We start from the raw sequence: 23,259 nt of genomic DNA, 5'->3' as shown, positions 1-23,259 counted from the left end.
ACATTTTAGACCTACTTCTTAGGTGCAAGAAATTGATTACTTTCTTAATTAGTATTGACCTGCCCCCTTGGTAGTGTCACAAGGTTGGACACTGAATGCTTACTTGCATTATATGTCTGCAGGGGCGCTGCTAGATAATTTGGGCCCTATGACCAACAACAAGTAAATAATTAAATAAGTGTCTTTGCCTTTAGTGTCACTGCCACTTTATTTTAAGATTACATTTCAGTAAGGCTTTATACAGTATGTGATCTCATTAAGAATATGTTTTTATATGTTATTATTTTTTAAAAAGCTAAAAAATTGTGTCATCAGTATATTAAAAAAACAAACCTTGTGGAATGTAAGGAACGTTAGTTTCTATGTTGCTCAGTTGTTTGCATTGTGTTAAACTAACTTAACTGGAGTTTACAAGCCATGGAAGATGACGACTGCTGACATCATGTCATCATCATGTTCAAAACTTAATGGAGAACTACAGTACTTGAGCTTACTTTGTATTATCATAAACTGTTCATATCTTGTCTAGTTTTATGCGTGTCTAGTGTCTAGTGTGATCCAGTGGTTTGGGGATTGTTTTAGAGTTGCTTTGCTTTGCTGTGAGTGGTGAGATGCTGTAGCCCGACAAAATAAATACTCACATTCCACTGTGCTTCCTGGAGGAGGGTTTACTCTTATAATTTACAATCATTCATCTTAAGCTACAGTACATTGTTTATGCTCCAACTTATAACCAGCACAATATTGCCCGTTTACCTGTTTTTAATTGTAAACAAATATGAGATGGATGCATGGGTCAATTAAAACGTTTTTGTATGTGTGTTGTTGTGTTGTGTCATAAGTGGGGTTTGACACTAATCTGCAGTTACTCTCAAGTCCTGGGATGGGATGTTTTTCTTACAGACAGTTGTGTAAAGGTGTGTCTGTTAAAGGTTCATCAGCAGATTTCAAATAGGACTAAGAGTTCTGTAGTGGTTCTCAAAGTGTGGGGCAGGCCCCACTAGTGGGGAATAGAGACGTGACAGCTGGGGCACGATGAACATGAGCTTTTTATGCCTATCTTTAACAATGCCTTTCTTTTTTGACAAGGAAGATCATAGATTCAAAACAAAATAAACAAAAATGAAAAAATGTAAGAATAATATTTTAACATTACCATTTTGCCGGGATGATGGGCTCAGGCGGGGCTTGAAAATGCCCCACCTCCAGTGAAAAAGTTTGAGAACAACTGTGTTAGACCAACAGACTAAGGCCAACTGAGTTCTGTGAGACCAACTCAGTTAAAACAGTTGAGACTCACGAGTAACTAGACCAACTGACAGCATTCAATGCAGCCTGAGAAAAGAATCCTATAGAATATAAATGAAATCCTATATATATAGCATATACAAGGATACAAGGATACAAGGAAGTTTATTGTCACATGCATATAGTTGGAAGTAAGAAATGCAGTGAAATTATGTCTGGTGTCAGCCTATTTGTGCATTTATGGGGGGGGGGATGGATATGGATGACATCCTGTTGGACATCCTATATGTAGCAAATGAATGAAATCCTATATATATATATATATATATATATATATATATATATATATATATATATATATATATATATATATATATAGCATATGAGTCCCCAAAGGACCATGATGCATTAACTTTTAGAGGTGAAAATGTACTTTTAGAGCTCCTTTTGCGTTCCCTCGCAATACTTTTGAGGGAACATAACACTTCTTGTGAGGGACTGCAGATGTATTGTGAGCGAGCTCAATGGAAGCTCAGAAATAAATTCCCACCTAATAAGAATAAATGGTAACACTTTACTTGAAGGTATCTACATTCTGTCATGACACATGAACCCTAACTTGTCATGACAAAAACTGAATGACACTTAATGACAGAAGTGTTATGTCATAAACATTTATGAACTTCTAATGTTGACAGTGTATGACACGTTCATGACAGTGTCATGTCACTCTTATGTAGATACCTTCAAGTAAAGTGTAACTGAATAAATTCCCATTATGTGTCTTAAAAATTATGGCTCTGTAAAAAATTGATGTCTGGTTAAAATGTGAAACTTCTCAACATGGACCTTATGTCTGAGTAATGATCTGATGCTCAAGAACATTCAAGGCATCTTTTATTCAGTGGTTGGGAAATCCTTTCTGCCTTTTATGTCATCACTTTGTTGTGTCAAGGAATATGGAGGAAGGCTCTGCCCATTTGAATGGTTCCTGTTAAGATTAATATCTTCCCAGTTTTTATTAGGGACGTTATTTCTATTTTACAGGTCAAGCCAGATCAAATTCAGCTTATTTGTATTGTGTCTATTGAAGTGCACTCTTTTTCGTGACAACCTATTCCAACTGGCAGCCAATTTGGTCTGAAATTGAGGTCAGGTTTGTTTGGAGGATGACCAAATATACCACAAAGGCACACAATGTCCCTAAAATCTAAAGGGAATTGAATTAGGCAATGTGCTTGCCAAAGGCGGCGTAATATTGCCCTAATTTCATTCCTTCCTGAGTTTGCAGTTGCATTGCTGTTTGTTGTCCCGTAGGTGGGGCTAGTGGTCAGGGCCTTCAGTAATGCTTCTGGTGGTGCATCTCCAGACAGAGGGTGGCTGTGGTGTGAGTGGATCTGTTACAGAAGAGAGCCAATGCCCTCAGAGAAGTAGCTAGCCTCTAGAGAGGAAGAATGTAGAACAGCACATGAGGAGCAGAGACTGAGATCCACACACGTCACTCGCACACGCACACACACACTTCATTGGGGAGAAACACTCGGGGGTTCGGATGGCACCAACAGGTTGAAAGAAAATCTGCATGAAGGCTGCATGAAATCTGTCTCACACTTGAAAGTGCAAAGAAACAATAAATCCACAAAAACACATTTGAATCTTTTAATCCTCTATACTCAATGGCCAACTGTCAGTGCACAGAAACATGCATGCAGGGGCATTGTTAATGACCACATCCCAAATTCAGTGTATGCATCCATAGGCACTGGTGGACCACTTCTTAAAGATATGCATCCAGGGACACTGCCAATGACCAGTGGTCAGATCAGGTGGATACATACAGGCACATGCATCAGTGGTCAGACACATACATTCAGACACAAGCATCCTGTGTAAAGCATACAGCCAATACCATAGTGGCACACCTGAACTATTAGAAAGAGTTTTAGCAGGGAAAGCTTTAATTAATCTGCAGTTAAATACGAGTCAGATTAGTTTTCTGTGTGCTTTCTGTGAATGTAAGATGTAAGAAGAGTTTAGCGCAGGCATTAGTCTTTTGGTTGTTTTTTTTTATCTGTTTGTTGGTTATTTATTTGTTTGCGTGTGTCATCAGAACTCTGAGGGGCAGCACGTCCTCCACCCATTCAGTTGGGGAATCCATCATCCGCTCCCACAGTGCCACCTCCTGGCCAGTGGAGTCCATCCAGTCCACCAGTGCACCATAGCTCTTCCCTGCAACAGATGACAGGAAATATCCACATCAGGGCATATTCCACCCATCCCCACCCTCTCACTTCTCCTTTTTTTTCTCAGGGAAACTAGTTGTCTAATGGATATTCTGGCTTAATCATGCATACACACAACTATTATAGTAAATATTATTAAAGTTATTAAAGAAGGACACAGTGCAAGAAAACACTGGCAATGCTAAAACGTATGCATTCATTAAGATAATACTTTTTATAGCAATATTCTTTACATCATGCCCTGTACATACCAGTGCCCAGTCCGAGCCTCACGCCTCCCAGAAAATGATTAGCCAGCCGGTCCCGGTCCCAGACAGTGAGCTCGACACAGGCTTCTTTCAGGTCCTCTGGCTGGAAGCCGTCGTACACCATAGTGTGGTTGAACACGGGGCTGTCCGTCCGCTTCATGACCCGTGTCTTCTGACGGCTCTTCCTGCTTGTGTCTGGCAGTATAAAACTGCACAAGGAAGAGGAGGAGGAGAGGGACGATGAAGAGAGAGAGGAAGAGGGGACGGAAGAAAAGGCAAGAGATGTGGGAGGCTCTTTTTTTCAGAGGAAAGATCCCTGCCAACAATCCCAGCCCACGCCCATTCAATGTGGCACTCATGTTCCCATCAATGGCAAGTCAGTCAGTCAGAAAATAAACATTCTACTCATCAGGTTTAGGTGTCGTCTCATTTCTGTGACTGGAATGCAGGGGATGACATTCTAGAAGTTTGAATACAATCGTGTTCCACTTGAATACAGAACACAGTATACAGTATCTCACCACTTCACGTAGGGGTCAATAGTTGCTCCATGGACAAGTGGGAGATTCTTGCAGTCTTTCACCCAGATGTGAACTTCACCAGAGTTCGAGGGCGTCTTGGCTGAAAGACAGAAAGGAAGTCATGGAAGCTGTCTGACCTACCGCACTGCATACAATACGTTCACAGCTGTGCTCCATTATCAGAGGCTGTGGTACCGAGGGACCACTCGGTACTTTCATTAAGGCGGTTGGGCCACAGACAAGAGCCATGATACAGCTGGTAGAGGCAGGCGGTCCTTATGACAGCTGATACCAGGGTTGGGGTCGGCCCTAACCTGCCACAGGTGGCAATGAATGATGCTTTGTGATATTAGGCCTTTCTGTGTGGTGTCAGTCTTATAGTGTAGTAGGACATCTGATAATTGGTGTGTGTATAAGACCCTTAGGACATCTGATAATTGGTGTGTGTATAAGACCCTTATAAGTAGGACATCTGATAATTGGTGTGTGTATAAGACCCTTATAGTAGGACATCTGATAATTGGTGTGTGTATAAGACCCTTATAGTAGGACATCGGATAATTGGTGTGTATATAAGTATCTTACAGTAGGACATCTGATAATTGGTGTGTGTGTGTAAGTATCTTACAGTAGGACATCTGGGGCAGGTAGCGAATGGCCAGTCTCATCTCCCCTCTGTACTCTGTTGGATGGGTGCTGGATGTCGTCTACACAAAAAACATTTCACTTTTACTTTTTTTGAAAAGTGACACTCTTTAAAATAGAAGGAATAGCATGTCCATATGAGTTATTTCCTCATGTTTTTAAAAATGTCCCTTGGCAGTTTAGGTACTCTAAAATTAAAATAGAATCAGAATTACTGCCCAAACACCTAAACCAAAAGATCCAAACTGTCATAAATGCATTAACATAATGTAACAACATTAGGATAATGGGACAAAATAGTACACATGTAACAAAGTAAATTTCGCTATTAGTCAACATTAGTGACATTGTTATTGAACATTCACTGCATCCATGAAGTTAAAGCAGGAAGAGCTCTTTGTGTTGATCTCACCCTGGCTTTGAGGGACATGTAGTTCATCTGGGTGTTGTTGAAGTCCCACACAGACAGGTCCATCTCCACCTCACCTAAGAAGCTGTTCTTCCCAAATGTGTCATGGTGCCACACCGACAGGTTGAGCACCTGGCTCTTCAGGTAATCTATTCGGACCCGATACTGCAGGGGAGAGACAGGTAAGGAGTTATTTAATCTCTTCATCATATCTTGTTTGTGTGTTGGGGGGGGTTGAGGAGTTTGACTCCTCTCACTTAATTTCTCACCCGAAGAATCTCATTGAACATGGGGTTAACCGTCTTCTTCTTCACAGACGTCTTTCGTTTGCCCAGGCCAGCTTTGTCAGGTATGAGATAACTCTTCACGTATCTGAGCAGGGCATTGCGAAGAACTTGTTATTTTTTTGCACTCAATTTACCTGTTTATTACTGTGGTATAAAAGCAAGAAAAGTAACAATTACGGATCGGAGCGGTTCCTCTTGGAATCGACGACGGCCAGGTTCTTGCACTGCACCACGAAGATGTGGAACTCCTTCAGCTTCTGCACGTAGTTGAGTGTGAACTGGATGGTACCCTGGACTTCAACTCCACCATAGTCACCGCTGTTCACGCTTATAATACTCCCGCTTACCTGCCAGGGAAAAGCACTCTGGTAACGTATGGAAAGACCACAGTCAAGTAGGGCAATTCCACACAAAACGGTCACGTCCATAACGCCAACACAATGCCATGGTATTGGTATGATGTGAATGACGATTACTTGAAATTTGAGCGTTCGCTCTTCTTGGTTGTAGAACTTATATGAAAAACTATTCACACAATCATTCGCATCATACAAATACCATGGCATTTACAATAGTTGGTGTTATGGACGTAACAGTTTTGCATGGAATTGCCAGTAGCTTCATTTAAAAAAAAAAAAATTTTTTTTAAATATTTCTGTTAATATTTAAGGCCTGTCAGGGTTGAACTCTAAGCTGACAGAGGGGATTACTCCAGTCAGAGTATCAGGGGTGCGCTGGGGTATGGGGGGGTATCAGAGGTATTAGTGGTGAGCTGGGGTATGAGGGGGGTATCAGAGGTATTAGTGGTGAGCTGGGGTATGAGGGGGTATCAGAGGTATTAGTGGTGCACGGGGGTGTGGCAGTTACAGTGTTAAACTCAAACAGTGGGGTGAGTGTGTGGGATTAGTGCTGTATTGCAGCATGAGTGTTAATTTTGAGCAGTGAGGTGTGTGTGTGTATGAGTGCTGAACTCGGAGCAGAGAGGGGTGTGTGAGAGTAGTGTTATTATTGGTGTGTGGTGCCATGACTGTTAAACTCGGTGCGTGAGGGGTGTATGTTTGTGAGTAGTGTTAGTAGTAGAGTGTGACAGCGTGACTGAAAGTGGGAGGGGTGCGGGTGCTCATGCAGACATACGGACGAGACAGACGCCATGCCAGAGGAACCGCTGAGGTTAGTGAAGGACACGCCCACTCTGTGAGGCCGCCGCCCACTTAAACTGCTCTCCACTGAATTACTGTCATCTGAAGCCTGGACAAGAAATCACACACACATATGCTACAGCCCACACACACTTTTACAATACACACATGTACATACACACACACACACACACACACACACACACACACAAACACACACTCCTGTGGCACAGACACTCACCCACACACACCCACACACACACACACACACACTCCTGTGGCACAGACACTCAAACACACCCACACACACACACACACACACTCCTGTGGCACAGACACACACACACACACACACACACACACACACACACTCCTGTGGCACAGAGGCCTCACTGTGCATCAGAGCAGCTGGGGATCAGGTGAACGTACATCCTCCTGCAGGAACGAGGGCACTGACTTGCTCATCTTCCTCAGGTGCTCCGGCTCTGAGAAGGAGGAGGTCAGGGTGGAGGTGGACGGGGAGGCTGAGGAAGAGGAGGAGTAGGAGGAGATGGGAATGAAGAAGGAGGAGGACGAGTTGGAGGAGGAGGGAATGGAGGGAATGGAGGATGAAGAGGAGGATGGGGAGGAAGAGGAGGAAATTAAGGGGGAAGCGGAGGAGGAGAGGGAGGAAGAAGAGGAGGGGCAAGGAGATGATGATAAGGAGGAGGAAGAGGAAGAGATGGAGGAAACAATGAACTAGGCTTATGATTATGGTGGTCATGCCTGTAGAATGGTATTTGGTTTGGTGTGTGTGTGTGTGTGTGTGTGTGTGTGTGTGTGTGTGTGTGTGAGAGAGAGAGAGAAAGACACAGAAAGAGAGAAAGCTCTGAAGGCTCCTCACTCTCAGCTGCTTGTGTACTCATCATAAAGTGCTAATGGGACATGTGTGCATTGTGCATGTGTGCAGGGACTGAGGCCTGGTGCTAATGGGAAAGAAGTGTGTGTGTGTGTGTTTGTGTGTGTGTGTGTGCGTGTGTGTGTGTAGAAAGGAGTGTGTGTGTGTTTACCATCGCCACTGCTGTGCATGAAGATGCTGGCCTTCTCACTTTCCCTCTCTGGCCCTGCGGGGGGAAACACATGGGATTCACACGACACCCAAACCATACAGGTGTGCCGGATACCTGAGTGCTTTATTATCGGCCACACAATAACACTCACACAAATGCTTGACAAAGCCAGGAGATACCATCAAAGCAGGCTCCGGAAGGCGGAGATAATACTTCAGTAGTGGTGTGTGTGTGTGTGTGTGATTGTGTGTCTATGTCTGTTGTGACGGCTCACTGGAATTTATGTGGCTGACCACTCAGCCCATCTATGCAAACATTTCTATACAATCTTTTCAATCCTTCCGTCTCACCTGTTGCCGCGGTGATGTCCTCCAGGCTCTTGGTGAAGGTAGGTCGGATCGCTGCCCTCCTAAGGGCCTTTTGAACTGGGCCATCAAGCTCCTCCTCACCTGGGAGACGAGGTTAGGAAACATCAACAAACAAACAAACAAATAAATAACAGACATAAGCCCATGACCACAAGAACTCCCAGGGAGCAGACGAGGACAAGGCATAAAGGGTAAAAGAGGCATATGACACCACTGAATAGAGGAACTTTAATCTGGATTTATTCTTCCCGTGTGACTTCAATAAGAACACGAGAAGCTTGTTGTCTGTTTTCAATGAAAATTCAGGGAATGTGGAGTGTTAGTCACCTATTTTGCACCAGTTAGACAAAAACAAGCGGTGGTGCTTTTATACCGTATACATTACATACGCATAACAAAGTACACAACTCAAACCTGTTTTTTGTGTGTTTGCGTGCGTGCGTGCATGCGTGCGTGTGTGTGTGTGTGTGTGTGTGTGTGTGTGTGTATTTTAACAGTTACAAACAATGCCTATTTGTGGTGATAAACAATGTTGGGGTATTTTGAATAAAGTATAGCTTTATTCTTTGTATATCTCATTAAATGTATTATTTGGGAAGTGACCTAAAGTGTAAAATGTCCTACAGTGTAAAATCCTACAGTGTAAAGTGTCTTACAATGTAAAGTGTCCTACAGTTACAGTGTGGAGTGACCTACAATGTAAAGTGTCATACAGTTACAGTGTGAAGTGACCTACAGTGTAAAGTGTCCTACAGTGTAAAATGACCTAGAAAAAGGAAACTCTTACACTTGGAGTTTTTCCGTGAGGACGTCCAGCTCTCTGAGGCGCTGCTCCTTGGTGACTCCTGGTTGAACTCCTCATTGGGTGGCACACTGTACATGGGGCGTGGCCCCAGACTGCCCCTCCTCCCGCCCAGGTCCTCTGTCCCGACAGGTGTGCTGGACCGAACTGGACAGCCGCTGTGGCTCCACTCACAGCCCGGTTGGTCGGAGAAGGATGTGCACAGCTCCTCCTGCGGCTCTGGGGCCGGTGCTGCCGGGCACGTGCCCGTCCTCTCGGGGATGCCCAAGTAGTGCTGGTAGTCCCGCGGGATGAAGGAGCGTGCCAGCGGCTGCCACTCGGTGTCCTCGTACGTCCGCGATGGCCGCCTCTCATTTGATGGTCGCCTCTCATTCAGCTTCTCTCTGCTCCTCCCCACCTCAGACGCCTTCTTAGCAAAGCTCAGGCCAAACTCTGGCATCTTCTTGGGCTTTGCAGAGCTGAGCTCTTGACTCCTCTTAGAGGGCTTGGGTGAGGTCTGCTCCTCGTCCTCCCTGACAGCCAGGGAGTACATGCTGGTAGCCCTGCGCATACTGCCGGCTCTCTCATTCAGGTTTCCTGTGCTGGTTCTGCGTGGCGGCTGGCCCGATCGGTTCTTCAGGCCCAGTGCACTGTTGAGGGAGACCTGCTCCGAGTTCCGGCGGGACTGATGTTGAGGTGCTGTCTTTCGATTCTGCTCCGGTTCCACACTGGTGGTTCTGTGGCTGGCCTTGCCTGATCTGCTGTCTACTGAGGCCCTTCGGTTGCTGGTGCCGCCTTCATCCCTGCTTTTGTGTCGGCTCTTCAGTGAGGGGGAGGAGGGGTGCTCCTCTCGATTGGCTGAAGATGCTTTGCTGTGCCAGCTCTCCTCCCTGGGCCTCCCATGGGACTTATCTGACATCTCGTCTGACCCTCGGTAGGAGGAAGTTGGGTTGGAGTTGGGCTTCCACTGCTGTGGGGAAGCCGCCCGTGGAGCTCCACTCATTTCGTGAGGCTTTGCTGGGGGACTTTTGGATCCTTGGAGTCTGTCCTTGGACGTTGGGGACTTTGGTCTAGTTTGCACTGAGTGAGATCCTGACCAGAAGTTTTTGAGACTCTTGAAGTTGGTGTCTGCCAGGGCGGGTTTCTCAGCCTTGTCTTTCATAGTGGAACCGGAAAAGCTGTGCTCTCCTGAGGCGTCATCAAAGTCATCGTTGGAACTGAGGCCCATAGACCTGAGATCAAAAGCAGACTTGGTGAACCTTTTATTCAGAGAGGAGGAGCCTGAGGGCCGGTTCGACTTGCTCTCTGCGTCTCTTGATCGGCCACTGTAGAGTTTGGGTCCACCTACTTCACTCTCCCAGAAAGACTTGAGCTGCCTTAACCTCTCTCTCCGGTTCTCTAAATGCTGGGTGTTCTGCTTGGCCGGCAACACTGGACTTGAGGGAAGAACCGGGGTGCTTGTTCTCGACAGAGATCTCGATCCAGGTGGCGTCTCCTCCTCACGTTCTTCAGCTTTCTGAACTGCTTCTGGACGGGCTGTGGGAGTAGGAGAGGAGTTCTTAATGGCATCTCCACTTACGGGGGTACGGGAGTTTTTCATGCCGTCTTCACTCATAGGGGGACGGGGGTAGTTCATGGCATCTTCACTTGTGGGGGCATGCGAGTACTTCATGGTGTCCCCACTTGCAGGGGCATGGGAGTACTTTGTGGCGTCTTCACTGAAAGGGATACGGGAGTACTTCATGGCCTCTTCACTCACCCTCCTTGCAAATCGGCTGGTATGGAGAGAAAATGGGGGTGTCTTCACCTCTGAGGAAGTAACATCTTTCTGAATGTGACTGCTTCCCTCAAATGTATCACTCCTCTGAGTAGAAGATAAACTTTCTGGAACCTTCTCATCCTCAACCTTTACATTCATATACTTTTGTTCAATTGGTGTGACTTCAACTCCTCGCTCATTTATTTCCACAATCTGCTTCCTCTGTGGTTTCTCCTCATTGCGGGGATTTAAGGAGGTGCTCATGGACCTAATTTCAAAATTCTGGACAGACTTCAGTGGTTCTTCAATTTGATCTCTGCCAGTCTGTCCAAGGTCCATCTGTTGACTAGGCATCGTTTTCTTGTCCGTGTTTAAGTGTGTTCTGCTGATCAGGATCTTCGGGCCGCTGGTGCCCCTCTCCCAGAAAGACTTCAAGTTGGCGATTTTCGGTCTCTCGTCCTGGCTGTCCTGACGGGTGTTACCTCCAGCTTCTGCCTTGGGTCCCCTTGGAACAGGAACCTCTTCTAGTCTGGGAGGACCCTGCTTCTGTGCCTCAGGCCTGTACTGCTGGGCTTTGAAGGCTGTTTCTGTCTTGAGCACTGAGTGGACTGGAGGATGGGCCTGGATTGTTGCCTCTTTGTTGGGCATAGAACTGACTGGACGTTGCGGCTGGTAAGTCGTTTCTGTTTTAACTGCAGACTGGACGGGATGTTTGGATTGGTATGTTGTTCTGTTTGTTTCTATGGTTATTTCTCTTTGAAGTGGGGATTGGATGGAGCGTTGGGAGTGGTAGGTGGTCTCAGTTTGGAATGGTGATTGGCTGGAGCGTTGGGATTGGTGGGTGGTCTCTGTTTGGAGTGGTGACTGAATTGAGCGTTTTGATTGGTAGCTGGTCTCTTTTTGGAGTGGTGATTGGATGGAAGATTTTGATTGGTAATTGGTCTCTGTGTGGAGTGGAGATTGGGTGGAATATTGTGGTTGGTAGCTTGTCTCTGGTTGGATTGGTGACTGAATGGAGCGCTTTGATTGGTAGCTAGTCTCTTTTTGGAGTGCTGATTGGACTGATGATTTGGATTGGTAGGTGGTCTCTGTTTGGAGTGGTGACTGGATTGAGCGTTTGGATTGGTAGCTAGTCTCTGTTTGAAGTGGGGATTGGATTGAGTGTTTGGATTGGTATGTGGTTTCTGTTTGGAGTGGTGATTGGGTGAAACGTTGAGGCTGGTAGCTAGTCTCTGTCTGGGGTGGGGATTGGCCGGAGTGTTGTGTTTGGTAGGTAGTCTCTGGTGTGAACACAGCGTTTGCAGATGGTTGGAGCTGGTAGGAGCCATCCCTGCTGATGCCCGGCTGAAAGGGGCGGACTGTGATGGCGGGGCTCTCTCTCCGGGCGTCCCTCTGCTCTGGAGCCTCATCAGAGAGGTCCGCGCTCTGCTCACCCACCCAGCAGATATCATCTGGGAACAGCTTCTTCTTCTCCTTGGGCTTCTCCTGCCGGGGGATGATGGTGTAAACGTTTGCCGCTGGCGTGATCACCGTTGCTTTGGCCTCCTCCTCTGAGTCTGTGATGTCGTCCTTGGTGTCCTCCAGGTCCTGAATGGAGTCTGTGTCCTGCCTGTTGCTGCTGTCGGTGCTCCTGTTAAACCACTCCAGCACCTTGGCAATGGAGTCCCCCTCCTCCTCTGTGAGCTTAGAGGTCTTTGAGGCCGGGGCAACAGGGGATTTGGATCTATCAGTGTCAGCTGGCTTCTCCACCACATCTAGTGTAGACAGAAGGAGAGTCCTCTTTGATTCCTGCATTGTACCTGCAAAACAAAATAAATAAATTATTTACAAAGCAGATTTAAGTATACAAGTAGTCATGGACTCTCCTGCTGGAGATGACAAAACTGCAAAACTGTAAATCTGTATTTGACGCTTTTGCGGGTTATAAATAGTACAAAAAACAGCATGCTCGAACAGACATCATCTTAAACTTAAACCATATACCCTGTCTGACTGCTAACAGGCAAGTTGATTCAGTGATGTGAAATTAATATTTGTATTCAGTCTCATTAGGCCCTACGGAAACATTCCTACCTTCTGTAGTCTTGAGTAAGTCTGTGTTGGTATCCTTTGCTCGGAGGTCTTGGTTGTCTTTTATCAGCTGTGGCCTCTCAGCGCTGGACTCTCTCCACTTGTGCTGTGTGATCTGGGGGGCAGCTTTTTCTCGAGGCAGCTGGTCTGGGTTGGGCGGCCATACAGTCCTGGACCCGCTGGAGCCGGGGGAGGTGGAGAGAGGCTGTGCTTTGCCCAAAGATGGCTTCCAGTCCTCTGGGCGCGTGAACACCGAGAGGCCCAAGCCTCGGGAAACATCAGTTTTGGGCCAGCTCATCTGAGGCGGGGTCTCTCTCATATGATCTTCAACTGACCTTGAAGTGGCTTTCTCCTGCTGAGCTGCATTTGACCTTGAGGTGGCCTCTCTCAGGTGACCATCATGTGACCTTGAGGTGGTCTCTCTCTGCTGAACTTCCTCTGCCCTTGAGATGTGCTGCTGGGTCATCACCTCTGATGTCCGCCGTTCCTCTGGACTGTCTTCAGCTGACACTGGTACAAAGTGCCGTTTCCCCTCATCTCTCCTCTCAACCCGCATCACTTCCTCTCTCTCCTCCTCCCTCCTCTGCACCTCCCCAGGTTCCCTCTCCTGTACCACCTCCACCCCCGAAGGCTCCCTCTGGTGGGAGTCGACAGAGCTGCAGCTGGAGGCCGGCTTCAGGATGCCGCGGGTCGTAGAGGTCATAGAGGTCGTGGGGCTCGTGACCCCTGACCTGGTGCTGTCTGTGCCTGAGCTCGTTGTTCTGGGCAGCTTAGTTCTCTTCCTCGGCACTGGGGCCGGCCGCTTCGCTGGTACCTCAGGTTCCTCAACTTTCACCTCCCTGAGCAGCTCTCTCTGAGAAGAGGGAATCTCTACAGGGAGACAACATAGCCGTTCAGTAACAAAGGCCATGAGTGTATCGCGCACACACACACACACACACACACACACACACACACACAGAAGCCACACAGAGTGTGTGTTGCAAGTTTCAAAGACTACTCCTCACCTCTCTCCTGTGTTTTGCTGGAACCCTGGGTCCCATTGGACAGCTGAGGGTGAAGCTTCTCTGTATCAAACTCCACTTGTACATTATTAAATGGGTTATGCCTCAGCTACAAACGGACAGAAAACAGAGACTATGCATGAGCACAGTTCAAACAAAACATGATGTAATACTCTGTAAAGCAAACATCTATCAAAACCACAATATAGAAAGGTGTCACTACATATGGGAGGTAATCTATGAGGCATACTGTAAAAGGTGTTTTAAGTGCTCTGAGTGATCTGGGAGTAAATATTTGTGTTTCAATGTCCGGTCACTGCACCTTGGGGGAGCGCATAGCCAGCCTCAGGGATTCCTGTCGAGCCTCTGAAGGCAGACTCTCACTTTTCCTGTGTATATGTAAATCATATAATCAAGTATTTTGACAGGAGTTCTGACAAAGATGACATTCCCACGTCCACCATGTTGACAAAGCAGGTAGTACAATACCTCAACACAGTTTGACTGACTTGTCATTCTTCTGACACCACTTTATATGGTCACCTTGACAGCATATTAACAGTTAACACACCTGAATAGATTTAAATTTAATAAAAAATATTTTTTATAGACTCCTATGGAGATTGAATGGAGAAGGTCAAACAGAGCCGTGTTTCATTAGATAAGCCGCAGTAGCCGGAGTTCTGGGGACAGTGAGTGTGTTTATTTCTGGGGCTGGCCAGCCCTCTTGTGGCCACGCTCAGAGAGGATGTGACACACACACACACACACACACACACACACACACAGAGAGACGCCTGTGAAACGCCTTTGTTGACTTAGTGGGAGTCATCTACTACCTGAAGTCATAAGACTTCCACACCTTAAAGGCACACAACACACACACACACACACACACACACACACACACACACACACACTCAGAGATAATAAGGCCAAACAGTCCAGGAGCATAACCAGCATATGGCAAACATGCAAAAGCATTACCCTTGCATGCTGAAGATTCTTCCACACACACCCATTCACCTGAGATGGAAGCCCACACAAGCATGTGTTTGTGTTTGGGGTGGGGAATACTCTTCATGTTCTGTGTATAATATGCTCATATGTTTAATGAAGACCATATTGCGACTTGTAATATAATAACTTGATATGACTTGAGTATCCATCTGTGTGCTCAGATTTAAATATCTGATATATTTCCGTACTATCGGTTGTGAGGGCAGATGTACTCGTAGAGGTTCTGGTTGGGGGGCGGGGGTTAGATTTAGGTGTGATTGTATGCAGGTGTTACCCACAGGTGAAACATGGTAGGTGTGGGTGGGAGGCAGGTGGGGATGGAGTCAGGTAAGTCTCACCTGTCCCTCTGCTCCTGGGCTTCGATACGCTGCTGCGAGTAAGGTTTCAATGTGGCCATGGCACCATCAATCCCACTGCCACGCCTGGGTCTCTCCAGACTCCTGGTGAAATCTGTGTGGGGAACACACACATTTAAGAGAACATACACACTTCAGAACTCACACCACAGAACACACACACTTTATTAGACACATACTTCAAAGAACACAGACACATCTCAGAGAACACAAACTTCAAAGAGGCATTATGAGCTGTGAATCTGTGTGAGAAAGAGACATACTTTAGAGAAGCTGCTGGTCTATGCAAGCACTGTTCTTACATCATGGAGAAAATATAATGAAATTATACAGTGTCAAAGCGTTAATCTTTTTGAATGATAGAGAGAATATCATTACTGTAAGTCAGAGTTTTTTTAAATTATTCTCTTTTCTCTTTCTCTCACACCCTTGTTTATCATGGAGGTTAGTAACACGACTACTCTTTAAAGAGAAACTAAGCAGTTTTTCTGCAGGTTTCTCTGCAGAGCTCCCCCTACAGCTTCAGAGTATATGTTTTACAACGCTCTTCAATCTGTCAGTCTGCCGTTTCCCTGTTCCTCTGATGACGGTTTACTTGCTTCCTGCTTCTTTCCACTGGCTCTGTCATGACAAATATCTGAGAAACTCCAGCTGCCTTGTTCTAGCCAGTGCCTGGTGTGTATGTGTGTAGCGCAGTAAAGCAATTTGTTACATCGCGTGGCTGCGAGACTTCCTGTCTCTGAGGCCGTCGGCCCGCCGGCCCAAAGTTGCAAGGGTGTTTTTTCCGCTCACAGGCGCTAGGGGGAAGCGAGACAGCCACCATTCAACCCCAAAAAAGTCATATAACCATATCAATGACTCCGAAGCTGTAGTTAAGGTAAATTAGCTAAAACTGCATAGTTCCCCTTTAAGCAAATGCACATTGGCCCTTGATTCTGCTAGGCTGTACTTGGATGGACCCTGGTTAGGTTCTGATGGGCCCTGCTTTGGTTCTGATGGGCCCTGTTATGGTTCTAGACTGTGCTTTGGCTCTGCTAGGCTGTGGTTTGGTTCTGCTATGTTATGCTTTGGTTATGATAGGCTGTGCTTTGGTTCCGATGGGCCCTGGTACAGCGGCTAAGGCCAGACTTTTACCAGAAAACTTGAAACATGAAACTTGGCGTCATATAGTAATCAAAAATTTAAATGGACCCCAACACATAGCGCCCCCTGGTGCCCGCTATCTTGACTTCAATTATGGGCACCAAAATATGCCACTGCTTTGGTTCTGCTACGCTTCTGATGTTCACCTTGTTTCTTCTGCCTCATGGAGGCCCAGATGATCTCGGACCCGTGGATGCGGTCCTGGTGCCGCTGGGACTTCACCTCGTAGAACCACTCGCCCGTCATGTACTTGAGCTTGTTCTCCTCGATCAGCAGAGACTGGAGCTGCCTGCAGCATAACAACAAAGGAACTCTGGGACACCGACATCACTTAGGACCCACATGACAAATGCACTTAGACTGAATCAGGTGGATCATGTGAGTGTGTGAGTATGTGTGTGTGTGTGTGTGTGTGTGTGTGTGTGTGTGTGTCTGTGTGTGAATATGTGTGTAAGAGAGTGTGAGAATCAGTGTGTGTGAACCTGAGTGGGTGTTCCTTTCATACAGACTCCTGTTTACCAAAATTAAAAGCCATAAAAAAAAATCATCTGTGACAAAGGGGGATTTCAGGACAAATACCATACATTCCATCCAACACAAACTAACTTAGCCAATTAGCTATTTAATATGAAAGAGCCTGACAAAGATTCTTTTCTCCATCACTGCCGCAAGCCGAGAACACCCAGGCCTTTGAGTCTAACACCTTCTCTAAAGATTGTGTTTGATCATACGGCTCTGTGCCCATGTCCTTGTGTGAAGAAACCCATCTGAAGCCAGTCTCCTCCCTTTGCTCTGCATGCCCATGAAAGCTGATCGGTTATGCTTCTGTGAGGGAGGATTATGTGGTATCCACTGAAACACAATGCCCAGTGCAAACAAAGCCCAGTGCGACATTGACACGCCACAACCTGAGAAACAGTTGTTTGAGCGAAGTGTTACACAGACACCTTCACTACAAATAAGGCCTTTTTAATTATCCAATGAAAAACAAGACATTTGTCAATAACACACTGGCTTTCGTATCACCATCTAAAAACATAGATCAATAGACGGATGCTTAGACTTTATCTATCGCAAGGGAAATCTAGGAATTTAGGAACAGATTTCTATAAAATGGCCCGCGTAGATGACACATAGGACTCCCTTCTCTGGCATGAGTTGAGTTGGTGTGATTTGTGTGATGTTGGAGGAGTTGTGTCTGTGTGATGTATGTGATGTCAGAGCAGTTGATTCTGTGTGATGTACAGTATGTGATGTGATGTCAGAGGCCACCCGAGGCCCTGAACAAACAGCAGCTCCTGCGAAGCCGGAGCGCTCGCTCACCCTGCGCTGGGCTCACATAATGAGGGTCATGTGCCCACCATTACCCACTCTGGTGCGGTGGAAAGAACCCCGGTCATGAGAGGGGCGTGCCGTGGCGGCCATTATTCCAGCACAGCGAACCTAATCCCCTTATAGACGAGCCAGCTGTGCAGCCAGGCCTGCTGGGAGATCAGCCGCGCATATGCACACACACACACACACACACACACACACACATACACATACACACACACACAAGATGTGTTACCCAACAACTCATAGCAGAGAGTATGTACTAACCCAAGAGTTAAGAAGAGGATATACTGAATTTATTCACAAAGAAATTAGGGGCACGACACAGTGCAATATGATTTACGTGATGAATCCAGGAGCAAAACCAAATCTCTTCACAGAATGATCGCTAATGGAATAAAGAGGCTGTGGTCTTGAATGAACTGGACCAGTAGAGGCCAGTCCTGACTCTTCTTCCCCTTGCTCTCTGAATGTGGCCAATCACCAAAACTGGTATTTCCCATGATGACCTGTTAAGAAGCACTTAGCACTTAATCTAATAGCAGGTCACACTAGAGCGATCGCTGGCCAGTCGGAGATGTCCGATGTGCCCTTTATCAGATTAGAGCAGGACAAACGCTGCAGTTACAGGCTGCTGTTTACACTCGCTCTCTCTCTCACACACACTCACACACACACACACACACACACACACACACACACACATAGGCAGCAGCAGTTGAGACAAGAACTCAATAAAGACTGAACAATAATAACACGACTCATGAAAGAGCAGGAACACCAAGTATCACGCAGTAAATGAAACACTACACACACTAAACTCTCCTGATTCAACAAAGTGAAGAGTCACTACAGAGAAGATTTCTGAAGAATTTCAACAAGTGAGTCATAGGGAAAAGAGAAACATCTTGGCCATGAGCCATCAGCACAAACTCAGACAGACGTCTGGAATAAAAGCTAACCCTCTCAATAAGGCATGCAGGCATGGTTCACCATAAGAGACTGCTATATTAGCATGCATGCAGTCAGCGCTAACCCTTCCCTAATATCTGGTTTATGTGTGAATAGAGAGGAGGTGCAAGCAAACAGCCCGGAGCAGAAGATGAGCAGACGTCAAAACACATAACACAGTGCAGACAGGTGTGAAGGCAGGTGTGAGTGCAGGTGTGAAGGTAGGTGTGAGGCCAGGTATACTTGATGCGCTCTTCCTCAGCTTTCTTCAGCTCTGCGTCCCTCTTCAGGACGGTCATGATGACCCCCTGCTCCTCCTCCGTCAGGTGACTCAGGTCGATCATGGTGGCAGCTCTTGCGTCCTTAAGGCGTCCTCAAGGTCCCCACAATCCCCCAAAAAAGTCCTGCGTCCCTGATAAGTCCTGCGTCCCCAAAACCGCTTTGTCCCCACAAACATGTGTGACCACGGCCCCGCTGGTCCAAAGGCTCCTCAGAGTCACAGCTGTGGAAACACATTTGTTGTTAGTTTATAAACAAAGCACTTTATTTCAGGTACAATAAAACTGCCTGCCCAGAACTTCACAATGTTCATCACTTCCTGCTCTTTTCAGGGCCATTAGGACTAACCTGACTACTGATCAGACATATTGATGTGACACATTTCAAATAAAAGTGTTCAATCGATGTATCATCACATTAGAACCCCCTTGTGACATTAAGCAAAACAAACTTCAATGTCATTAGTAAACAGGTGCCTGTTGTGTTGTTTACCTGCACAGAGTGTGGTGGTCCTCTTCTCATTCTGGCTGGCTCTTTCTGCTGGTGTAAAGGCAGGTGACAGCCACAGAAACACCTGGAGCACCTTGGCGCAAAGACGCAGAGAAACAGACACTCAGAGAGACTCAGAGACTCCAAGACTAGACTAGACCAGCGCAGTGTTAAAGAAATGGGAGGGAGCCACCCAAGTGCTCCTGCAGGATACTCCTCAGCAAACTGCTGAAACTGTGTGTACTCAGGGCAGTTCCGAGACAGCAGAGCAGCGTAGTGCAGCGCAGTGCTGCTGTTGTGAGCCGGGGCCAGAGATGTGGACAGGGGCAGGAATAAGTCCTGTGTGAATCGAGAATCTAATAAGATGAAAGCAAGCTAGTCAGTGGGTCAGCGAATCACATTAATGCCGGCCTCCAGAGCAGACCAGACAGACTCCAGAGGAGCGTGCAGTGATTAGGGAGAGCATGTGACCGTGCAGGCGGCAGATGAGAGGATGGAGGAGCTGCATCACAGGGCTGCACTTAAAAAAAACACACACACCACCATACACTCTCAAACGGCTGCTTTGCCCATGCTGCACATGCTCACTCAAAAATACTTTCAAATGCAACAGACTTTGCTTCATATGAGAAAGTCTGATACCCTTTCTGAGCCTTTCACCTTTAATACACCCATTAACATGCATTTGTAATCTGTATAGGTTATCTATAAATCATAATTTTTCCCAATTGAAATAGTAGTTTGACAGAACTGAACCAATATATATTGAAATTTATGAACATCATTATATTTACAGTGGAGTTCAGCCAGTGTTTTCACAACTAGGTTTGTAGTAGTCACTAGGAACAACCACATTGACTTAATGAGCTGTGTTTGTTTATGATGATAAAGCAGACTCCCTAGTACCGATTGGCCCTGACACATACTCTAGCACATAGCCAAGCCCTCCTTATATGGACAGAGCAGAAGACTTCACAAGATTCAGCTAACCACAACATCAAGCAAGTCAGAGGTTGTGTGACGTTTGCACCCCAACATTATTGACTGTAGAGTGGAAGGCTCCTCTGCCAGAGCTCGGTTTCTCTCACTGTAATTAGTTTAACCTTGTAATGGGTTTCCCACCCACAATAACATTTCTCTATGCCCCCCTCTGCCTTTCACTACTAACACAAAACCTTTGGAACATTAAGTCTTTTTTTGAACAGGTGAGCAGGGAGTTCAGCTAAAACTATTGATCTGGTAGTTTGTCTTTATACAGTAAGATAGTCCTCTTCTGTTGTTTTATGCTTGTATCTATGCCTATGACTCCTGAACAGTGATTTTGTTATTATTAGTCGATTAGATTAGACTCAAATTGAGTTAAGCCACTGCACGAAAAGAAGGTATCATTGTCAATAAATCTATGAACCACATCATGCACTCAAAAAACGCTCAAATACAAGAGATGCACCAAATGTGGTAAATCGGTGAAATCAAGAAGAATGGCCAGTCACAAGAACCATTCAGAGTTTATAGGCGTTAGCCAGTCTTTACATAACCAGTCAGTAATTACATTTTTGTAATGAGGTAATTGCGTTTGTTCCGCGGAGTCTACTTTTGGCCTTAAAAACAGTTTTGTTAACAGTACCTATTGAGCTGTGGACTTTTCAGTTGTAGAGGAGGGGTAGCAATCTTGACATTTAATTCTGAATTAAATAAAGGCAGAGCATTTACATCTGCATTACATTTGGACTGTAACCAAACCATCCCGACATACAGCTTTTATCCAAAAAAATAAAAACAAATTTACACACATAGGCCTAGTTGTTAAAAAAACAAACATACGACATACCACTGGAGTAGGATTAGTGTAATCCGAGCAGGATGAAGCATCCTCTCGTAGCCTAGCCTGACATGACATCTTTATCACCAATTAAAATCCTTCCTTAACACGTCCTACTGGCTGGCTAAACTGGACGTTACACTTACCAAGAGTATGCATGCGTGGGGATTCTCCAGTCTTGAAATCCTTTAGTTAAATCAAACGATGTTTAACTCCGGTTTAGGAATGCGCATTTAGGAACTACAAGCACATTAGTGGCAGTTTCAACACAGGTGCCTGAAGAAGACTAAATTTGCTGCGACCTACTGATGCACTAGCTACAGCTCCACCTCAGAAGCGCATTCTTTCTCACCGAGGAAAATCCATCCCCTTAAGGACCAAGTTAAACCTTTTGGTTGTTTATGTTTAACATGATGTAAACCAGGAGTGACACCATAAGATGGCAGGCTGTAATTCTGAAATGAAGGGCGTCTGCTAAAGGTATGACAGGTGATGAGCAACTTTGGGGACTCCTTGGAAGTTGCACGTCTGCATGAAATGTCAAAATAGGTTCAATGGGCCCCGGGGCGACACATTTCTAGAAGACACAGAATGCCTCCTGCGCTTTCACATTAAGGCTCTAATTGTACATAACTGACGCCACAGAAATAGTAACAAATTTGATTCGAAATAGCCTTAATAACGGACAGTGTTCCTACATTGGCACCCCCCCCCCTCTCCACCTCCCATTCAAAATCAATTGTATGCACCATATTGTCAAATTAATCATACTATGTCTTCATTAAATATAATCAAAAATGCCCTCTCCCCCTCCTCCGCTTTTGGTGCTACCCTGACCTCTGGCTGCAGTGTAGCTGCAGCACAATAAGTAGATGCAACATATTGGGTACTGAAATATTCACAAGAATCCATAGAGATTGAATCTTTATGTTGTTTTATCCAATATTAGTTGTGCAGATGTATAGTCTATCTTATACACAACCATTGAACCAACAAAGTAAATGCAAAAATAGAGACTTTTGTGTAATTAATTATTCCATATTGTGTGTAGTCATTATGTCAGAATACCTGACAATCCAAATAGTCTACAAGAAACCTCAGAGTGTTACCTTGACCAAGATTATGCTTCTACACCAAGAGGTTGCTAGACAGTAAGGCTTTTATTGGCAGTATGCCTTTTGGGTAACCAAAAGTCATATGGGGAGTTTCCATAGAGCATTTTACAAAACGCATGAGCATACCTTGGTAAATAATGCTCTAAAGTACTCATTTTTCATTCTATATTGATCTACTTTTGCAAAAAGCTTCACAAGACCTGGTGCTAGGGCTCAGTTGTGTTTCTAAGTCCACTCAAGTGACCTAGAGGGCTGAATTGTGGTCAGTTCAGAGATGCTTGCAATCTGGCAGAAAGAAAAAACTATATTCTAGCCTCTGTAGCCCTGTGTCAGTACATCACACAGTTCTGATGGTCTCTACTGAAACTACTATGTCTTAGCTTTCCAAAGAAGTCAAGCATTTGATGGTAGGCCAAACTGGGTGAGAACAGTGGCCTCTAGAGTAGGAAGAGAATGATTTCGGGGGAAAAGCCTAGAGATGGCCCATACTTATTTCAGCCATGGCCTACTAGTTAGTGCTTCAGACTTGTAACCGGAGGGTTGCCGGTTCGAACCCCGACCAGTAGGCATGACTGAAGTGCCCTTGAGCAAGGCACCTAACCCCTCACTGCTCCCCGAGCGCTGCTGTTGTTGCAGGCAGCTCACTGCGCCAGGATTAGTGTGTGCTTCACCTCACTATGAGTGTGTTTCACTAATTCACGGATTGGGATAAATGCAGAGACCAAATTTCCCTCACGGGATCAAAAGAGTATATATACTTATACTTACTTACATTGTTTTGAGGTACATGTTTTCATCTAGCATATTATTTAGGACATACCTAAAAAAAAACGCAGAATAATGATAAAAGAAACAATGTTTATTTTTCAATGAATTACATAAATATAGTGTGACTGAAGTTAGGCCTATGTAGTTGTGAATGTCATGGAACTATGTATTGCTTACATTGTAAGAATTTAGAAAAGAATCAAAGAAAAT

The 23,259-nt window shown here is 45.6% G+C and overlaps 1 protein-coding gene across 4 annotated transcripts; it reads right to left on the bottom strand.

The window, feature by feature from the left end:
- Positions 1–2,893: 2,893 nt before the first annotated feature.
- Positions 2,894–21,478, bottom strand: sytl2b (synaptotagmin-like 2b). 4 transcript variants are annotated; one of them, XM_048267122.1, is made up of 20 exons: positions 21,313–21,478; positions 19,348–19,438; positions 18,820–19,078; positions 16,437–16,579; positions 15,130–15,241; positions 14,094–14,160; positions 13,775–13,880; positions 12,771–13,637; positions 8,945–12,496; positions 8,140–8,238; positions 7,790–7,843; positions 7,170–7,264; positions 6,736–6,849; positions 5,779–5,948; positions 5,584–5,686; positions 5,318–5,479; positions 4,889–4,967; positions 4,261–4,360; positions 3,743–3,948; positions 2,894–3,477 (listed from the first exon to the last, which is right to left on the bottom strand). In XM_048267122.1, the coding sequence occupies exons 3-20, from the start codon at positions 18,918–18,920 to the stop codon at positions 3,335–3,337; spliced, it is 6,273 nt and encodes a 2,090-aa protein (XP_048123079.1). In that variant the 5' UTR covers positions 18,921–19,078; positions 19,348–19,438; positions 21,313–21,478; the 3' UTR covers positions 2,894–3,334. The 4 variants fall into 4 exon arrangements, with proteins under 4 accessions (XP_048123079.1, XP_048123081.1, XP_048123080.1 ...); XM_048267124.1 differs by lacking the exon at positions 6,736–6,849; XM_048267123.1 differs by lacking the exon at positions 21,313–21,478 and having other exon boundaries at positions 19,348–19,515.
- Positions 21,479–23,259: the final 1,781 nt, after the last annotated feature.

This window comes from Alosa alosa, chromosome 16 (genome assembly GCF_017589495.1).
Source record: "Alosa alosa isolate M-15738 ecotype Scorff River chromosome 16, AALO_Geno_1.1, whole genome shotgun sequence".
NCBI classification, from domain to species: Eukaryota; Metazoa; Chordata; class Actinopteri; order Clupeiformes; family Clupeidae; genus Alosa; species Alosa alosa.
The sequence above is the reverse complement of the archived record's forward strand: the minus strand, read 5'-3'. Positions and strand labels throughout refer to the sequence as shown.